Consider the following 17,142-nt stretch of genomic DNA (forward strand, 5'->3'; position numbering starts at 1 on the left):
CACAGGAACTGACAGGTTCTGATCCGGACGTCCGCGGGCAATCAGCAGGTTGTCCAGCCGGATGGACAGGTCCACCAGCTGGTCCAATGTGAGGGTGGTGTCTCGGCAGGCCAACTCCCAACGGACGTCCTCCCGCAGACTGCACCTGTAGTGATTGATCAGGGCCCTGTCGTTGCATCCCGCACTGATGGCCAGGGTCTGGAAGTCCAAGGCAAAATCCTGCGCGCTCCTCGTCCCCTGCCTCGGATGGAATAGACGTTCCAACGCCGCGTCTCCCTCACTCCAGCCGCCAGGTTGAGCTCCAGCTGGAGTAGGAACCCCTGGCATCCGGAGCGCGAGCCGAATCCCACTGGGACCGGGTGAAGGAGGGGTGAGTAGAGGTGTCCTTGGTGGTACTGTTGGAGGCGCTGGAGGAACTCTTCTCTCCCAGCGTTCCAGATTCTGCAGGACGTGAGATGTATCATATCCGCCTGCTGCTGGACGCGCTCATCGACCCCAAATCCGGGGTTGTCTGCTCCTACTGACTCCATGTCTGTGGTGCGAGATTCTGTCAGAAGGTGAGTGTAGCTGGTGCATGAAGTCAGGCGCAGGAGAGCAGAATGAGTGAGCAACGTACTTTACTCAACAAGGCACACAATTACACTTGACCAAAACGGTAAAGATAACGCACAGGATAACGCACCCGTCAAAAATACAGCCATCAACATTAACCTGACTGATCATGTAATAATCCCGCATAACACCATGGGGGAAACAAAGGGTTTAAATACAGGAACAAAATATTTGTGAAATGGAAAACAGGTGTGTGATAAAGACAAAACCAAAGGAAAAAGAAAAGTGGATCTGCGATGGCTAGTAGACCGGCGAGGCCGACCGCCGACTTCAGCGGAAGTCTTGACAGTAATGTTATACTTTACCTTGTTGAGTAAGTGGAGTGTGTGGCCGAATGCCAGTGCAATGCATAGGACAGTACAGGAGTGGCATGGGTGGCAGTGGGGTATTGGTTGACCAGGAGGGTGGCAGCTGATCACTAGCAATTAGCAATCTTAAAAGGTGACTCATAGAAAACATGTAACAAGACACTTAAAACACAGTTCTTTATTTCAACAGCAAGTGACATGGGTGAATGGCCTGTGGTCACCCAGGCCCTCAAACTCAGATGTCCTTGAAGATAGGAACTCCTTTAGACTTCTTGGTAGGGTGTCTCCTCAAGGGTCCGAACCACCAGCTGGGCCGGATACTGAGGAGGAGGAGGTGGAGGAGGGGGTATAAAGGGAGGATGAGCTGAAGGAGTAGGAAGACTAGAAAGGGGAGGAAGACAGGGAACACTAATAATGTTTCTCATTATTTCACCCAGTTGTATGTTTTATTTCCCAACACCAAATTTTAAAGACAAAAATTATCGTTATTGCTTAATTATACCACGGCTGTCAGCCAATAAGCATTCTGGCTCAATCTACCCAGTTTATAATGAAAAATTACAGGATAGGCGCTACAATACACACTAGGTACAAACTGCCACCCTTCACTCACACCACCAAATAAGGGCAGATAAAAAATAAAACATAGTGACAGCGCTTGACACAATGTAACAGGTTTGTCCTAAATGCATTGCGTTTACAGTACAGAATGCAATAAATAATTTGGAGGCCATCTCTGTGAACTCTGTGAGCAACATAAATCGTGCTGGTTCGGTAGTCTGTTTCTTTCAACATATTTCCAAATATCCAAGACCTAACTGCCAATGATTGTATTCGGTTAAAGTGCAAAGCAATTGTGAAAAAATGTATGCTTTTATAGCCTAATACCACAACTAATACCTACATTTTCGGGGTTTCACGCTTCTCCCGCTGAAAGTGGGATGCACCGTTCCTGGATCGGTGATCAAACTAATCTGTCTATGGTTCAGTCACTTTCACTGGTCTGCGATCAGGATTTAACCACGTCATGCACTCTGTCGGGTAATACACTAGAAAATCTTTGGCTGTGAGCTCGTTTCCATGTGGGCTCCCGAGTGGTGCAGCGGTCTATGGCACGTCCCTGGTACTGCAGTCCCTGGTTGGAATCTAGGCTGCGATTTGAAGTCCCAATGTGCGGCGCATAACTGGCTCAGCGTCGTCTGGGATAAGCCGTTATTGTACATAATAATTTGTTAATTGATTTGCCTAGTTAAATAAAGGTATAAAAATGGGTCATAGCATATTTTATAAAACGACAGGAAATAAACCATATAAACTCAGTCATCGGATGATTAAATAGGGGTGACCCCCCCCCTTCCCATATCAAACAATGGCTCTTCTATAATCAGGAAACCATAACATGAAATAAATGTATATTTTCACCCAATACAACCAACACACTGACACAGCAATATAATAAAAATGTCTGCTTTATTCTTATCCAGGACAACTCATTCAGAATGATCAAGGAGAAATAAGCACTATATTTTTGTTTGACATTGTCTGAGATGGTGCTTTATATCTGAATTGGTCAAAGTAAAACAAAATAATGAATATATAATAATACATTAATCAATACAACATGTGTGGATTAATGATAATAACAATAGCCCTGAAACGTAGGGTCCTCTGTGGTAATCACCGGCACTAACTGAATCAATCAACAACAGCAGGAGAGCTTTCAGAAAGGACTCAACCCCAAATAAACACTTTTTTATTTAAATCATATTTTATCAAAGCTTCGGTTTATCTTCATAAAATGATTCTAAAACTTCTCTTTAAACCTTTGCATTTTTTACTTTTTTAAATTTGCTCTCTTTTTTAGATGCATTTTATTTTTCACCAGGTGTCTGTATTTGAAAGTGTGGGTGGTGCCTGTGTGTGCGCATGGGTCCTTGGCTGAGGTTTGGTGTGTGTGTGTGTGTGTGTGTGTGTGTGTGTGTGTGTGTGTGTGTGTGTGTGTGTGTGTGTGTGTGTGAGAGAGAGAGAAAGGACAAGCCTTCATGTCTGAGTGCATGCGTGTAGTATGTCCTTGCTGTGCTGTGGCGGTGGCAGGGTTGTATCAGCAGGGACATTGCTTTTTCAATTCAAACAAAGGGGCTGAAGCAGGTTCAAGCAACCGTAAGAGGGCGTGTGATATTTCGGGGTGAGTAGAAAGTGTGTGTACACCTATTAGTGAGCTTATAAAGGAGGGTTGAGCTAGAAAATCTGTGTGTCAGGGTGTACTTATACTATGTAAGTGGTGCGTCTGAATGTGTAGGTATCTTTTCATTCATGTAAATTTGCTTGTGTAAGGCACGGAGAAGGGTGGTCAGTCTCTCAGGTCCATGCTGGAGCCAAACAGAGCTACCAGCTGCTCCTCGTAGTGGGTGATGTTCCTCTTCATGATCTCCTTACAGGAACCCAGCAGACGCTCAAACGCCTGAATGTCTATTACTGAAAAACACAGGAGACAGCATCACTCACACAGCTGCACAACAGATCGTGAATATGACCCAGGTGTCAATCCAACAACCAAACGGAAGCAAACAGGCCGAAACGGGGAGGGACTTCCTGAACTTGTTTTCATGTTCCGTTGCAAAACGCTTCACTACGGTGTGCACTAATGAATATCACCCTGTTGTAGCGTACCCTCCTGTATAGTTTATTTGCGAAGATTCTTTGCCATGCTTAGCGTAAACACTCCAGACCTTCCAGTCAAAACATTGCAGTAAAACTATAGTGGAGCACGCTAAAGTGAGCAGATATTGTTATTTAATTCATATGACAATGTTTGTACCCCAACTATACGCCTGGAGAATTGTGAGATGTGCAAACACTTTTGAATTCATAAGAGCTGAACATTATCACGAGTACGTCTAAGGGAAACAGCTGTGTAGCTTTGCGTTTAGGGGGAGATATTCATATACAACACTTACAAGCCAGTAATCTACCATTAAGAGATTCAGGGAGACACAACAGAAAGAAAATCTCTCTCTGTCACGCAGATGGACACCCACTCATGTGTGTGTCTGTGTCAAAATAAACACACACGCATGCGTGCACACACATATCTGTAAACGTATGGCGGGGCCTTACCCAAGCACTTGACCTCTCCCACAGCATACACTGATGCAGCGCGGGGCTTGTTGGTGACCAGGGCCAGCTCCCCAAAGTACTGACCCCTGCTACAGCGGGTGATCTCAACCTCCACATTATCCTCCTGGTTCGCCTTTGTCTGGGGAGAGAGGAGTTTTTTTTTGGGGGGGGGGGGGCACAGAAAATATGATTTGATTTGTTTACTCTTATTTGAATAATATGTAGCGGATTCAAAATCATTGGTTGCCGATTCAAATATTCACATAATTATGTTTTAGCATGGGGCACGAGCACCAAGGAAACCCAAACGTGCTGTGTATAGGCCATGTCTGCTGCAGAGGGACAGAGTCAGACCTGGGTTCAAATATATGGGCATTTTTTATTTAAATACTTATTTTCTGTGTATTTGAGTATTTTCAAATAATGTGGCCAAATCAGAGACAAATAACTTCCTATAGATAGCTTAACAGTTTAAATGCATGGTGTATTTAATATATTTGTATTTTCAAATACACGCCAATATTTTCCACGTGTACTTTGAAATACATTCCAATATTCAGCTACTTGTAGAAAATCAAAAGACTTCCTTTCTAAGACATTTTGAAAGTAATTGAAATACCCTAAATAGTATTTGAACCCAAGTCTGGACAGAGCCATGAGAAAACTCACTATTGAGAAAAATTACATTACTGATCACGAAAGGGGAAATTTGACTGCTGCAGCTAATACATACAACACCAAGTAATACACAATAATGGACATGCAGACAAAGCAGCACACAAACCATGTGTTATGAAAACTAAAATGTTCATATATATATAAAAACAAATATATAAAAAAACTCATGGCAGAAGGTTGACAGGATCTGGAAATGTGCTGTCTTGCACAGTTCTGTCTTACATAAAAGTGTTGGAAACAAAATGGTTGGCCCACCATTTACTGAAAAGGTATCAGATGGAGAAGTTATTTGGATGAGAAGGAGTTTTGGCGCCGGTACAGCCAACTAGCGCTAGCTGCTTAGCTAGCTAAAATATCATTTAAAAAACATTTTGTTGATTATGAATGACAAATATTCAGATTCAAATCACAATTGTTTGATTTTTTTCAAAAGGATCACTGTGCTCAACTCGTATTATTCTTCATATTAATATTACAATTCAAATGATCAGTCATACCATCTTTGTCTTTGGGCGCAGGTGTGTTATGTAGTACATATGAGAAAAAAGGAGAGAGGGAAAAGAAAAAAAAACAGGGTGACTTGAACATAAAACAAAGCCTTTTTTTCCTTCTTTTTTTATTAACATTATCTGGTGATGAGGCACAGACATTAATGAGGGGATGAGAAAAGGAGGAAGTAGACTTACTTTGCTCTTCATCATAATCTTCACTTCTCCGGTCTCCACGATGTAGAAACAATCTGCCCTGTCCCCCTACACCGCAACACAAACCAACAGGGACCGTCACATTTACAACACTTCCCGGTCGTCATTACAGTAATGCCAAGACAACCTCCAGTACGGTAACAGCGGAGAACTGTCCTACCTGCATGATGATGCGTTCTCCATCGGAAAACGTCTTCATTCCTAATACATCCACAATTTTCATCCTCTCGGATAACTAAGAGAGGTAACAGAGCGGGAGAGAGGTTTGATAAGGAAAAGCAAAGGCAAGTTGGTCATTTCAGTGCTACAATGTATCACTGTCCATCTTCCCCTCCTCACCTCCAGAGACTTCAGTAGAGGCACAGACTCCACAAATTGCTCGTACAGCCTTCTCTTCTTGGCATTGTTCTTCACAATGAGCCTACGGAACGTGGCCCGGTCCTGGTAGTGTCACAGACAGCATCGGTCACGGTCACAGACAGGCAGGATAACACTCAATCACACCAACCTAGGCTAAACGCAGACCGGCCATTTCCTTCTTATGTTACACATTTCTAGTGGGGGAAAGTTATGGATAGATCTGCCATCATTTCCTATAATATCCATCTACTAATCTTCTATAACATTTACAATCATCTAATAATATAAACAATAAATCATTCATTCAACTGTTATAGCGCTATTCATTTACACAAAAGAGTCTTCAAGCTCAAAGAATCTCAAAAGCACAATATCGAAGACGCATCGACGACACATTAAAGACTCACTCCAGCATCCCGAGCACCTAATGTTTCACTTTTCAAACACCTGAAATCATTGGCCACTTTAATCAAATGGAACACTAGTCACTTTAATAATGCCACTTTAAAAATGTTTACATTTCTCGCATATGTATATACTGCATTCTATACTATGTATTGCATGTTAGCCTATGCCGTTCTGACATTGCTCATCCATATATTTATATATTCTTATTCCATTCCTTTACTTAGGCTTGTGTGGAAAAGGTATTTGTTGTGGAATTGTTAGGTATTACTTGTTAGACATTGCTGCACTGTCGGAACTAGAAGCACAAGCATTTCGCTACACTCGCATTAACATCTGCTAACCATGTGTATGTGACCAATAGCATCTGCTAACCAGGTCTACAGTCAATCACGGATTACAAAATGAAAACCAGCCCCGTCACGGACCAGGATGTCTTGCTCCCAGGCAGAATAACTTTTTTGCCCGCTTTGAGGACAATACAGTGCCACTGACACGGCCTACAACCAAAACATGCGGCCTCTCCTTCACTGCAGCCGAGGTGAGTAAAACATTTAAACGTGTTAACCCTCGCAAGACTGCAGGCCCAGACGGCATCCCCAGCCGCGCCCTCAGAGCATGCGCAGACCAGCTGGCTGGCGTGTTAATGGACATATTCAATCAATCCCTATCCCAGTCTGCTGTTCCCACATGCTTCAAGAGGGCCACCATTGTTCCTGTTCCCAAGAAAGCTAAGGTAACTGAGCTAAACGACTACTGCCCCGTAGCACTCACTTCCGTCATCATGAAGTGCTTTGAGAGACTAGTCAAGGACTATATCACCTCTACCCTACCTGACACCCTAGACCCACTCCAATTTGCTTACCGCCCAAATAGGTCCACAGACGATGCAATCTCAACCACACTGCACACTGCCCTAACCCATCTGGACAAGAGGAATACCTATGTGAGAATGCTGTTCATCGACTACAGCTCGGCGTTTAACACCATAGTACCCTCCAAGCTCGTCATCAAGCTCGAGACCCTGGGTCTCGACCCCGCCCTGTGCAACTGGGTACTGGACTTCCTGAAGGGCCGCCCCCAGGTGAGGGTAGGCAACAACATCTCCACCCCGCTGATCCTCAACACTGGGGCCCCACAAGGGTGCGTTCTGAGTCCTCTCCTGTACTCCCTGTTCACCCACGACTGCGTGGCCACGCACGCCTCCAACTCAATCATCAAGTTTGCGGACGACGCAACAGTGGTAGGCTTGATTACCAACAACAACGAGACGGCCTACAGGGAGGTGGTGAGGGCCCTCGGAGTGTGGTGTCAGGAAAATAACCTCACACTCAACGTCAACAAAACTAAGGAGATGATTGTGGACTTCAGGAAACAGCAGAGGGAACACCCCCCTATCCACATCGATGTAACAGTAGTGGAGAGGGTAGCAAGTTTTAAGTTCCTCAGCATACACATCACAGACAAACTGAATTGGTCCACCCACACAGACAGCATCGTGAAGAAGGCGCAGCAGTGCCTCTTCAACCTCAGGAGGCTGAAGAAATTCGGCTTGTCACCAAAAGCACTCACAAACTTCTACAGATGCACAATCGAGAGCATCCTGGCGGGTTGTATCACCGCCTGGTACGGCAACTGCTCCGCCCACAACCGTAAGGCTCTCCAGAGGGTAGTGAGGTCTGCACAACGCATCACCGGGGGCAAACTACCTGCCCTGCAGGACACCTACACCATCCGATGTTACAGGAAGGCCATAAAGATCATCAAGGACAGCAACCACCCGAGCCACTGCCTGTTCACCCCGCTATCATCCAGAAGGCGGAGGTCAGTACAGGTGCATCAAAGCTGGGACCGAGAGACTGAAAAACAGCTTCTATCTCAAGGCCATCAGACTGTTAAACAGCCACCACTAACATTGAGTGGCTGCTGCCAACACACTGACTCAACTCCAGCCACTTTAATAATGGGAATTGATGGGAAATGTAAAATATATCACTAGCAACTTTAAACAATGCTACTTAATATAATGTTTACATACCCTACATTATTCATCTCATATGTATACGTATATACTGTACTCTATATAATCTACTGCATCTTTATGTAATACATGTATCACTAGCCACTTTAACTATGCCACTTTGTTTACATACTCATCTCATATGTATATACTGTACTCGATACCATCTATTGCATCTTGCCTATGCCGCTCTGTACCATCACTCATTCATATATCTTTATGTACATGTTCTTTTTCCCCTTACACTTGTGTGTATAAGACAGTAGTTTTGGTATTGTTAGTTAGATTACTTGTTGGTTATTACTGCATTGTCGGAACTAGAAGCACAAGCATTTTGCTACACTCGCATTAACATCTGCAAACCATATGTATGTGACAACTACAATTTGATTTGATTTGTATGTGACCAATAACATCTGCTAACTATGTGTATGTGACCAATAACATTTAATTTGACCTGATTCATTTCAAAGTCCAATGCAGCTGTTTTAAAAAAAGGATCATTCTTTTTTTTCAATAGCAAATCATTTCTGGGTAACAATTAATTACCTTACTGTGATTGTTTTCATTTAAAATAGTCAAAAATAAACTAAAATTGCTTCTTAGCAAAGGGCAATTTTAGAAGCAAGAATGTTGCTTGGACTGTTCTGGGAGTTGTCTGAGTGGGGAGGGGAAAACTGCAACTAGCTGTTATTGGCTGAGAGGTTTGGAGCTCTTTCTTATTGGTCTATTAACTTATTTACTGCCTGGTGATGTAGGCCGAAATCACCCCACTAAAAGAGGCTGAACTGGCAACTCCTTGAACTGGCAACTCCTTGAACTGGCCACTTGAATTTCACAATTGTGTCTAAAAAAAACCAACTATTTTGCTCAAAACACAATGTATCTCTAATATATGGCCACTGTGTTATTCTCCCTGGTGTCCACAGGGAGGTGCTGTGGTAGAGCACAGCAGTGTGAACTTGAGGTCAAGGGTCAGGACAGTGTGGGTGTCTCTCACCAGGCCCCAGAGCGCCCCCTCCTGGGTGGCAATAATAGTGGCAGCGCGGGGGGTGTTGTACATCAGTGCCAACTCTCCGAAGCTGCCTTTGTTGTCATACTGCCCCACACACGTCCCTACGCCATCAATCAGTACCACGATGTCATAGATTCCTCTGAAAGAAAGAGAGGAAGAGAGAAAGAAAAAGAAAGAGAAAAAACAGGGGCGAGAGAGTAGAGAGAGACAAAAGAGAAATTAAGTACGGTCTAATAATATTAGAAAACTCAAACATGAGATATTTGGAAACCATGCAGACTACTCTTCATCTACAATACAAACAAAGTTGATCACTGATCTAAATCTCTCATCTGTAGCTTGGACCAAGAGTACTAAGAGTTCAGTTCTGGGAATTTACTTTGTGGTTGCCGGTGGAGCATTAACTTTGTTAGGGGGGGATTAGTATGATGGTCACCTGGCCATGTAGGTGACCAATGGGTTTCCCATGATGCTTTGCAAGGCAGAGCGTAGGGGGGGGGAATTGGTTTAACATGCTTATGACGTGCATCTAGACCTAAGCCTCCCAGGCTGAGGTACTAGCATGACTGAGGAGGGAGCTTAAGGCGCGGCGAGAATAAGCCCACTCACAGGGTGCCATTTGGGACACAGCCTATTACCGATGTAGCCCACTTCTTTTAACTAAGGCCATATGGGCTCTGGTCAAAAGAAAGTGCACCATATAAAGGAAAAACGGTGCCATTTGGGACACAGACATAGAGGCTAGGCCCAGGACGCACGGCAGACAAAACAACTAGAGGATCATGCCCAAGCGGGGCTTGTTGGAAGATGAGTGGAGGTGTGTTTGTTATGAATGCTGCTTTCTAGTGAATGCCTTGATTGTTAAGATTCCTAAGTAACTACACACACACACCTCTCGATAACGTAGAAGTTGTCTCCGTCGTCTCCCTGGTCGATGACATGCTCCTGGGGCTGTACGCGCAGTTCAAACATGGCGTCCAGGACTTCCGAGAACTGCTCCTGTGAGGGAGAGGACAGGCAGGCAGGAGAGGAGGGGGTGATTAACACCCGCCACCTGCCAAATCCAGATAGATTTTGGCATTGGCGGGTAGATGTCTATTTCACTAGCCACGTTGGCGGGAGGTCAGGGTTCCACAGTGCATTTCACTCGCATTTGTGAGTTCTACTAAGCATATGGAATTGTTTTATGATTGTCATACCAAGGATCATTTAGCTATTTGATTTGGAGTTGTAGCCCCCCCCCCTTAAGGTATCAAACAAATATATATAAAAATATATATACACAATTTGAGCATGAAAATCTTGGTGGGGCAAACTAGACCAATTTAGAAAACAAAAAAAGGCATGCCAGCAAAGCCACTAGACAACACAACACACCACATTAATTGCACTGTAAATGGTGACAAACGGTGCCCAAAAACTATTAGGGCCTAGATAAAAGCTGTTCCGACAGCAGAGCTTTCCTTTCAGCACTGTGGAGTGAATCTTTACCACCGCTACACCTTCTCAGCCGGGCTTCATCTGGCAGCGAAACAGCTCATTCAGCCTCATTTACTGCCTTTCTAAAAACCATAGCTGATACGGCTGACATGCTTAAATAAAAATGGTTTCTACTGACTCCTTGTGGATTTGTGTAACTTGATAAGAACAGTGTTCTCCTTCAATAATAAACAAATGCCGACACGACTTTTGAACCATACACATCCATTACATTTATGTTCAGTAAATTCAAAATGTTTGTTTTTATATAATTTAGAGCTAAGTATAAGCAAGTGCAAGCAAATGAGCTACGACAAGGTAGGCCTATTCGTTCAGCACTTTTCAAAATGGACACCGACAGAAATTCAGGTAGATGTCGCAAGACGTTGAGGCCTCAACTTGACTCTTCTTTTAGTCACCACACATAAAGAGAGAAAACACTCAGAAAATATGTCCCAACCAAATCATCAAAGAAAAAATAAAGATATCACCTATTAGAAAGTCAACAAAAAAATCTAAATAAACTTCAATGCTAATCGTCTCTAAACAGACAGTACGTGGTGTCAGACTGTCTGACCACTGTGACAGACAGAACACTGAGAAAAACACCACTGACTAGGTACAGACGCAGTGAGAAATCTGGCTATAGGGACCCGTCATCACAGGCAAACCTGGCTGCCCAGAGGACAGGCTGTGCTCACTCTGCTCCAGGGGAGCAGTAGAGATCTTTGTGGGCTATACTCGGCCTTGTCTCAGGATGGTAAGTTGGTGGTTGAAGATATCCCTCTAGTGGTGTGGGGGCTGTGCTTTGGCAAAGTGGGTGGGGTTATATCCTTCCTGTTTGGCCCTGTCCGGGCGTGTCTTCGGATGGGGCCACAGTGTCTCCTGCCACTCGTATCTCAGCCTCCAGTATTTATGCTGCAGTAGTTTGTGTGTCGGGGCTAGGGTCAGTTTGTTATGTCTGGAGTACTTCTCCTGTCCTATTTCGGTGTCCTGTGTGAATTTAAGTGTGCTCTCAAATTCTCTCTCTCTTTTTTTCTCTCTCTCGGAGGACCTGAGCCCTAGGACCATGCCTCAGGACTACCTGACATGATGACTCCTTGCTGTCCCCAGTCCACCTGGCCGTGCTGCTGCTCCAGTTTCAACTGTTCTGCCTTATTATTATTGGACCATGCTGATCATTTATGAACATTTGAACATCTTGGCCATGTTCTGTTATAATCTCCACCCGGCACAGCCAGAAGAGGACTGACCACCCCACATAGCCTGGTTCCTCTCTTGGTTTCTTCCTAGGTTTTGGCCTTTCTAGGGAGTTTTTACTAGCCACCGTGCTTCTACACCTGCATTGCTTGCTGTTTGGGGTTTTAGGTTGGGTTTCTGTACAGCACTTTGAGATATCAGCTGATGTACAAAGGGCTATATAAATAAATACATTTGATTTGATTTAGAGACAGAGTTGCATTTTCTATTACACTGTGATAAATACTCAGACCTAAGAGAATATTTATTTCCCAAAACTATCAATCAGTACAAAGAATGTTAAAGTATGAAAATGTGAAGAAATGTTATTTAAATATATTTATCGGGTGAAAAGCCTAAAATGTGCAGTTTTGGCAGCCAAAATGTGTGTCCTCCTGCCACAACCTGAGGGACAGCCAGTGAAAAGTGCAATGTAACATTTCCCATTTTGGTTGTTTTGTTTCTCATATCCTGTCATGTGGCTTCTCAGTCATGTTGAGACAGGTCTACTACTATTGCTTTAATGTATTGTTATTCTCATTAATATTGTTGTTGTAGTTGCTGTTAATGCGAATCACATTTCCACTACTATTACTGATGCCATATTGCAGTTGGTCTCACAATTGTCATATGTAGACGTTGACAATGTAAGTCATTTAACTTGCCATGTCAATAAAGTCAACTGAATTGATTTGAAAATTGAGAGCGAGAGACAGCCTAACATTTGAAGTATTTTAATAGGCCTTTGTGGTCTAAAAAGTAAGGAAAATACAATCACGAGGATCCACTTATAGACAATATACCGACGCACAGACAGCGCATTGCGCAAACAATGGGGTGGCAGGGTAGCCTAGTGGTTAGAGCGTTGGACTAGTAACCGGAAGGTACAAATCCGTCATTCTGCCCCTGAACAGTCAGTTAACCCACTGTTCCCAGGCCGTCATTGAAAATAAGAATGTGTTCTTAACTGACTTGCCTGGTTAAGTAAAGGTAAAAAAATACAAAATAATTTTTAAAAAACAACCCTCGCAATATCAACTGGAATTACATGGGTCCATTACTGAACTTTTTGTTTTGGGCTTCCCGAGTGGCGGGCACTGCATTGCACAGCAAGTGGTACCGGAGCGCCAAGTCCAAGATAGGTCTAAGATGCTTCTAAACAGCTTCTACCCCCAAGCCATAATACTCCCGAACAGCTAATCAAATGGCAACCTGGACCATTTGCATTGCCTCCCACCCCTTCTAAACGGCTGCTACTCCCTGTTATTATCTATGCATAGTCACTTTAATAACCCTACCTACATGTACAAATTACCTCAATTACGTCGACACATTGACTCTGTACCGGTACCCCCTGAATATATCCCCGCTATTGTTATGTACTGCTGCTCTTTAACTATTTGTTATTCTTATCTCTTACTTTTTTTGTGGTATTTTCTTAAAACTGTATTGAAGGTTAAGGGCTTGTAAGTAAGCATTTCACTGTTGTATTATGGTGCATGTGACAAATAATATTTGATTTGAAATAATGGGGGCATATAAGCAGACAACGAAAACTCTTACAATATTCAATGACATTTCTCTAAATCAGGCAGTAGGCTACATGTGCACCACCAGGTCAGAACAGTGTATTCTAAGGGTGAGACACATGGGCTACTGACAACTTACAACCCAACATACACTTAAGTATTACTTTGTTAGCTACAGTATTCATATATCCCTGGAATATTACATCATTTACTGTATGTAGTAGCATACCAGACATATTTTTGGACTTTGTTGTGCTCACTTGAACAGGAAGGTGGCGCGGCGGTCCGTCTTGTGGGCAAACTGTCATCAAACGTAGTCAAAGTCTGGCATTCTCTGGATGAAGTCCTGCTGGATTGACAGCGTGGCCAATGAATTCCAGCCCATGGTGTCACGTGTGAATGTTTACCATTTTAAAGTTTGGGGGGAAAAAAAGAGGCCCTTTCAGACAGAGGTTTTAAATCCTGAAACCCGGACTTGGACCACACTCCCTCTCCACTGAATAGCAAGCAGGGGAAGCAAGATAGTGATTGCTTTGCGACACTTGCATTTTCCCACTGATTCCTTCCAAACCACTCATTGTTGAATTTGCGATTTCCGACTTGTTGTGTAGCGCTTATGACCAATGGCCGATGAGCACCGATACGTTTGATCTATATTTTCTCTTCATACGAGAAGGATTGGAAAGGGTTTGCCAGTAGATTGTCGACATGCTTCATGATGACTGCTTGTCTAGCTAGCTAAGACTTTGAAAGTATGATGTTGACATGATCAGTCCAATCAAAGCAACGGTAGATATGTTATTTGACGTAATATTCTCTTAAATGTCTGTCCTATACCTTTTTTTGTTTTTGATGGTTTGGTGCCTAAAGTGGTGGGGGGGGCGTAGTGCAAAACGGAGAATACCGTCGTGTTCATGAGAGTCTCATCTTTCCACAGAGGGGTTTGTAGGCCAAACCGTTTGGACTCTACTGGCGTGAGAAGATCGATTTTCGGGATGTCTCATGGTCTGACAAAACACCGCTCTAGCTCTGCCACCTTTCACCGCAGGTGCGACATCGTGCAACAACAAAAAAAAGATACCATCTCTAGCTAAAACGGACGGATTTTGATGCCGATGATTTATTATGCTAATTGATTCCACTTCTGGGGGGTTATTGACAGAAGGTGTGAGTTGTGCCCGTCTGGCAGCTTGTGTATTACCGTGTGTTACTGAGTGTTACCGAGTGTTACCGAGTGTACTAGGAAATAAACCAACTAAGCAGTAACCCTTTATCCCAAAAGACTGAACGATTCATTTCAATGCTTTAGAATTGAATGAGTGTTCTATTAGGTTGTGAATGTGCTGACGTGAAACTACAACCTATTAGAAGAGAAGCGCATGAGACTGTGAAGGGGTTTCCTGTCACTGTGGTTACGGCGCGTCTGCCTAGTCTTCATACCTGTTCCAGGGTCTTGAACAGTAGAATATCTTTGCAGGCGTCCTGCAGCCGGCAGCGCTGCTCGTCTGTTTTGGGATGCACCACCCTCGGCTCCTCCACCTCGTCATCGTCATCTGGGTTGAAGGCCTCCGCGCACACTAGTGGGGGAACACTTAGATTGTAACACAACACCTAAAGTCATAGTAAGGCATTCCTCACTGTGCTAGTCACAACGGGGGAACACATTGTAAAGCACACTTCAAGGGACTAATACCAGTGTGACACACCCTGAGAAGTTATCAGCATATAGGGTGATACACCAAGACAACCAGTAGTAACTTAGTGTCAACACCAAGGAGGCATTCAGAGGGCCGGTAAGATTACACCAGAGCAAAGATCTCCAGCTACACCTACTTAACATGCAAAACGTCACCGCTGAAGATTACATTAGGGAGTAGTGACGTCAACCAGAACTCACCTGACACTCTGCGGTTGTATCTGCTGGGGGGAGGGGCTGGAGGGAAAGAGAGAGGGAGAGTTAGCAGTGAACACTCTCTCCTGTTCACAGTTCACACGTCGCTGACACTGTAGAGCCTGTGGTTCCGACCTCTGACATAAGTGCTAGCAGAGCGCTCTCGAACCCGGCAGAGAGAAACAACTCAAACACATGAAAGGAGACCCGACACGCATACATTTATGTATTCACACTCTACACTGCTATAAAGCCAGACAAAATATAAAAATCACACAAAAGAAAGCACACCACCAAACCCACACATTTCCCAAATTCCCAACGCACAGCCTGTTGCGTGGGTGTCTTAGACGCAGACTCTTAGGGCTGTGACAGTAGGGTCGGACAGACAGCGGAGCATGGATTGCCTGGAAGGCCAGTGTTGATCATAAATATGTATCCAGTGTACTCCGGTTGTGAATATGAATGTTTAATGAGTGAATGAAGGAGGAACGCTCCTATAGCGAGATAGCTGGAGGCCTGTGATGCGAGTGTGTGTACTGTGGGGTCCGTGAGGTGGTGGGGGGGCAAATGACAGGACAGTGTCAATACCACAGCCCAGGGTTCCCATCCTCTGTCTCCCTTCACACTCTATTACCAAGCTGTCAGCAACCATTAACTGGGCCATGTGAACGCAGGCCCGACGTAGAGGCACACATTTCAACCCCCTCACCTTCCCCTTCCTCATTGGGACACACTTCAGAGTTTATCCCCTAGGGCCCACGGTCTACAGCTTAAAGACGTCCTCCAGCTCTTTTGTGAAAAGCAATGTCCCAAGTATAAATACAGTAAAGTACACACACTTAAAGTTGCACTCTTAAACTCCTGGATCATTTCCGCCTGTGGTTTTGAAAGTGGTGCTCCCGAGCCAAAAGTGTCCCAGTCACCCACTTCGTACGATGTTACGTCCTACAATTTCATTATCTGCAAATTGGTACTATTCATTTGTACGGCTTGTGGGAACAATAGAGGAGCAAGACAGAACAAAAGAGGGAAAAGGTCCAACCCCCAGGGTTAACACCCTCCACCCAAATGTGGGTAGAGACATTGTTGGGTAAGACGTCAGCGAGTGGCCACAGAGCATTTGGGAACATTTCAAATGTATTTTTATCCAAAGCCCACATTGGTTGAATTGACCCAAAAATACTATGTCCTCGTGTTTCTTGGCTAGTTACATAGTTTTGTTCACACGCTAGGTTGTTTTTCCAATATTAGTTTGTGTTTTCTGCAACTGCCTGCTGTGATGATCCTCTGACAGACACAGAATGCCCTGTTACCATGGCAATTGTCCACCCCTTAAAACATTTAATTCCTCATTAAAAAAAACCCTCCCAAATACTTCCTTTGTGCTCATAAAAGGGTCGGGACTTTATCGTTTCTTGATGTTCATTTGTAGAACTGTTTCTGTTTTTACCATTGTACCTAAATGATTTCCTTTGACATATTCAGGTCACAAAAATGAAATTGAGCAAGAAACCACATTACTACTTCTTACTAGCAATATTACAAAGCATTCTCATCCTTTAGTGATTTTTTAGTGCATTTTTTTTTCTTTCTTTCTACCTGCCACGGTGCCTAGTTCATTTCCTACCGTGCCCATGAGGATACCTAGAACACCTACTGAGATGTGCCCTGGAACACCTACTGAGATGTGCCTTTTCTTAAGGGCATTTCCACGATAACAGAGCGATGCTGAGACTTTAAAATCATGTCAAACAAAAAACAATGATTTTAACTTTGCAAACC

General features: G+C 43.9%; 1 protein-coding gene across 2 annotated transcripts in view; it reads right to left on the reverse strand.

Moving 5' to 3' along the window:
• Positions 1–2,371: 2,371 nt before the first annotated feature.
• Positions 2,372–17,142, reverse strand: part of prkar2aa (protein kinase, cAMP-dependent, regulatory, type II, alpha A) — a 38,334-nt gene continuing 23,563 nt past the window's right edge. Inside the window, exons 2-11 of one of the 2 annotated variants that reach the window (XM_046343430.1) lie at positions 15,364–15,399; positions 14,907–15,043; positions 10,112–10,218; positions 9,205–9,358; positions 5,759–5,860; positions 5,580–5,654; positions 5,402–5,467; positions 5,213–5,221; positions 4,038–4,176; positions 2,372–3,395 (exon numbers count right to left, since the gene is read on the reverse strand). In XM_046343430.1, the coding sequence (XP_046199386.1) occupies positions 3,271–3,395; positions 4,038–4,176; positions 5,213–5,221; positions 5,402–5,467; positions 5,580–5,654; positions 5,759–5,860; positions 9,205–9,358; positions 10,112–10,218; positions 14,907–15,043; positions 15,364–15,399 (950 nt within the window). In that variant the 3' untranslated portion in view covers positions 2,372–3,270. The remainder of the gene's footprint in view (positions 3,396–4,037; positions 4,177–5,212; positions 5,222–5,401; positions 5,468–5,579; positions 5,655–5,758; positions 5,861–9,204; positions 9,359–10,111; positions 10,219–14,906; positions 15,044–15,363; positions 15,400–17,142) is intronic. The other variant, XM_046343431.1, reaches the window with a different exon arrangement.

Source organism: Oncorhynchus gorbuscha, linkage group LG03 (genome assembly GCF_021184085.1).
Source record: "Oncorhynchus gorbuscha isolate QuinsamMale2020 ecotype Even-year linkage group LG03, OgorEven_v1.0, whole genome shotgun sequence".
In the NCBI taxonomy this organism is placed as follows: domain Eukaryota; kingdom Metazoa; phylum Chordata; class Actinopteri; order Salmoniformes; family Salmonidae; genus Oncorhynchus; species Oncorhynchus gorbuscha.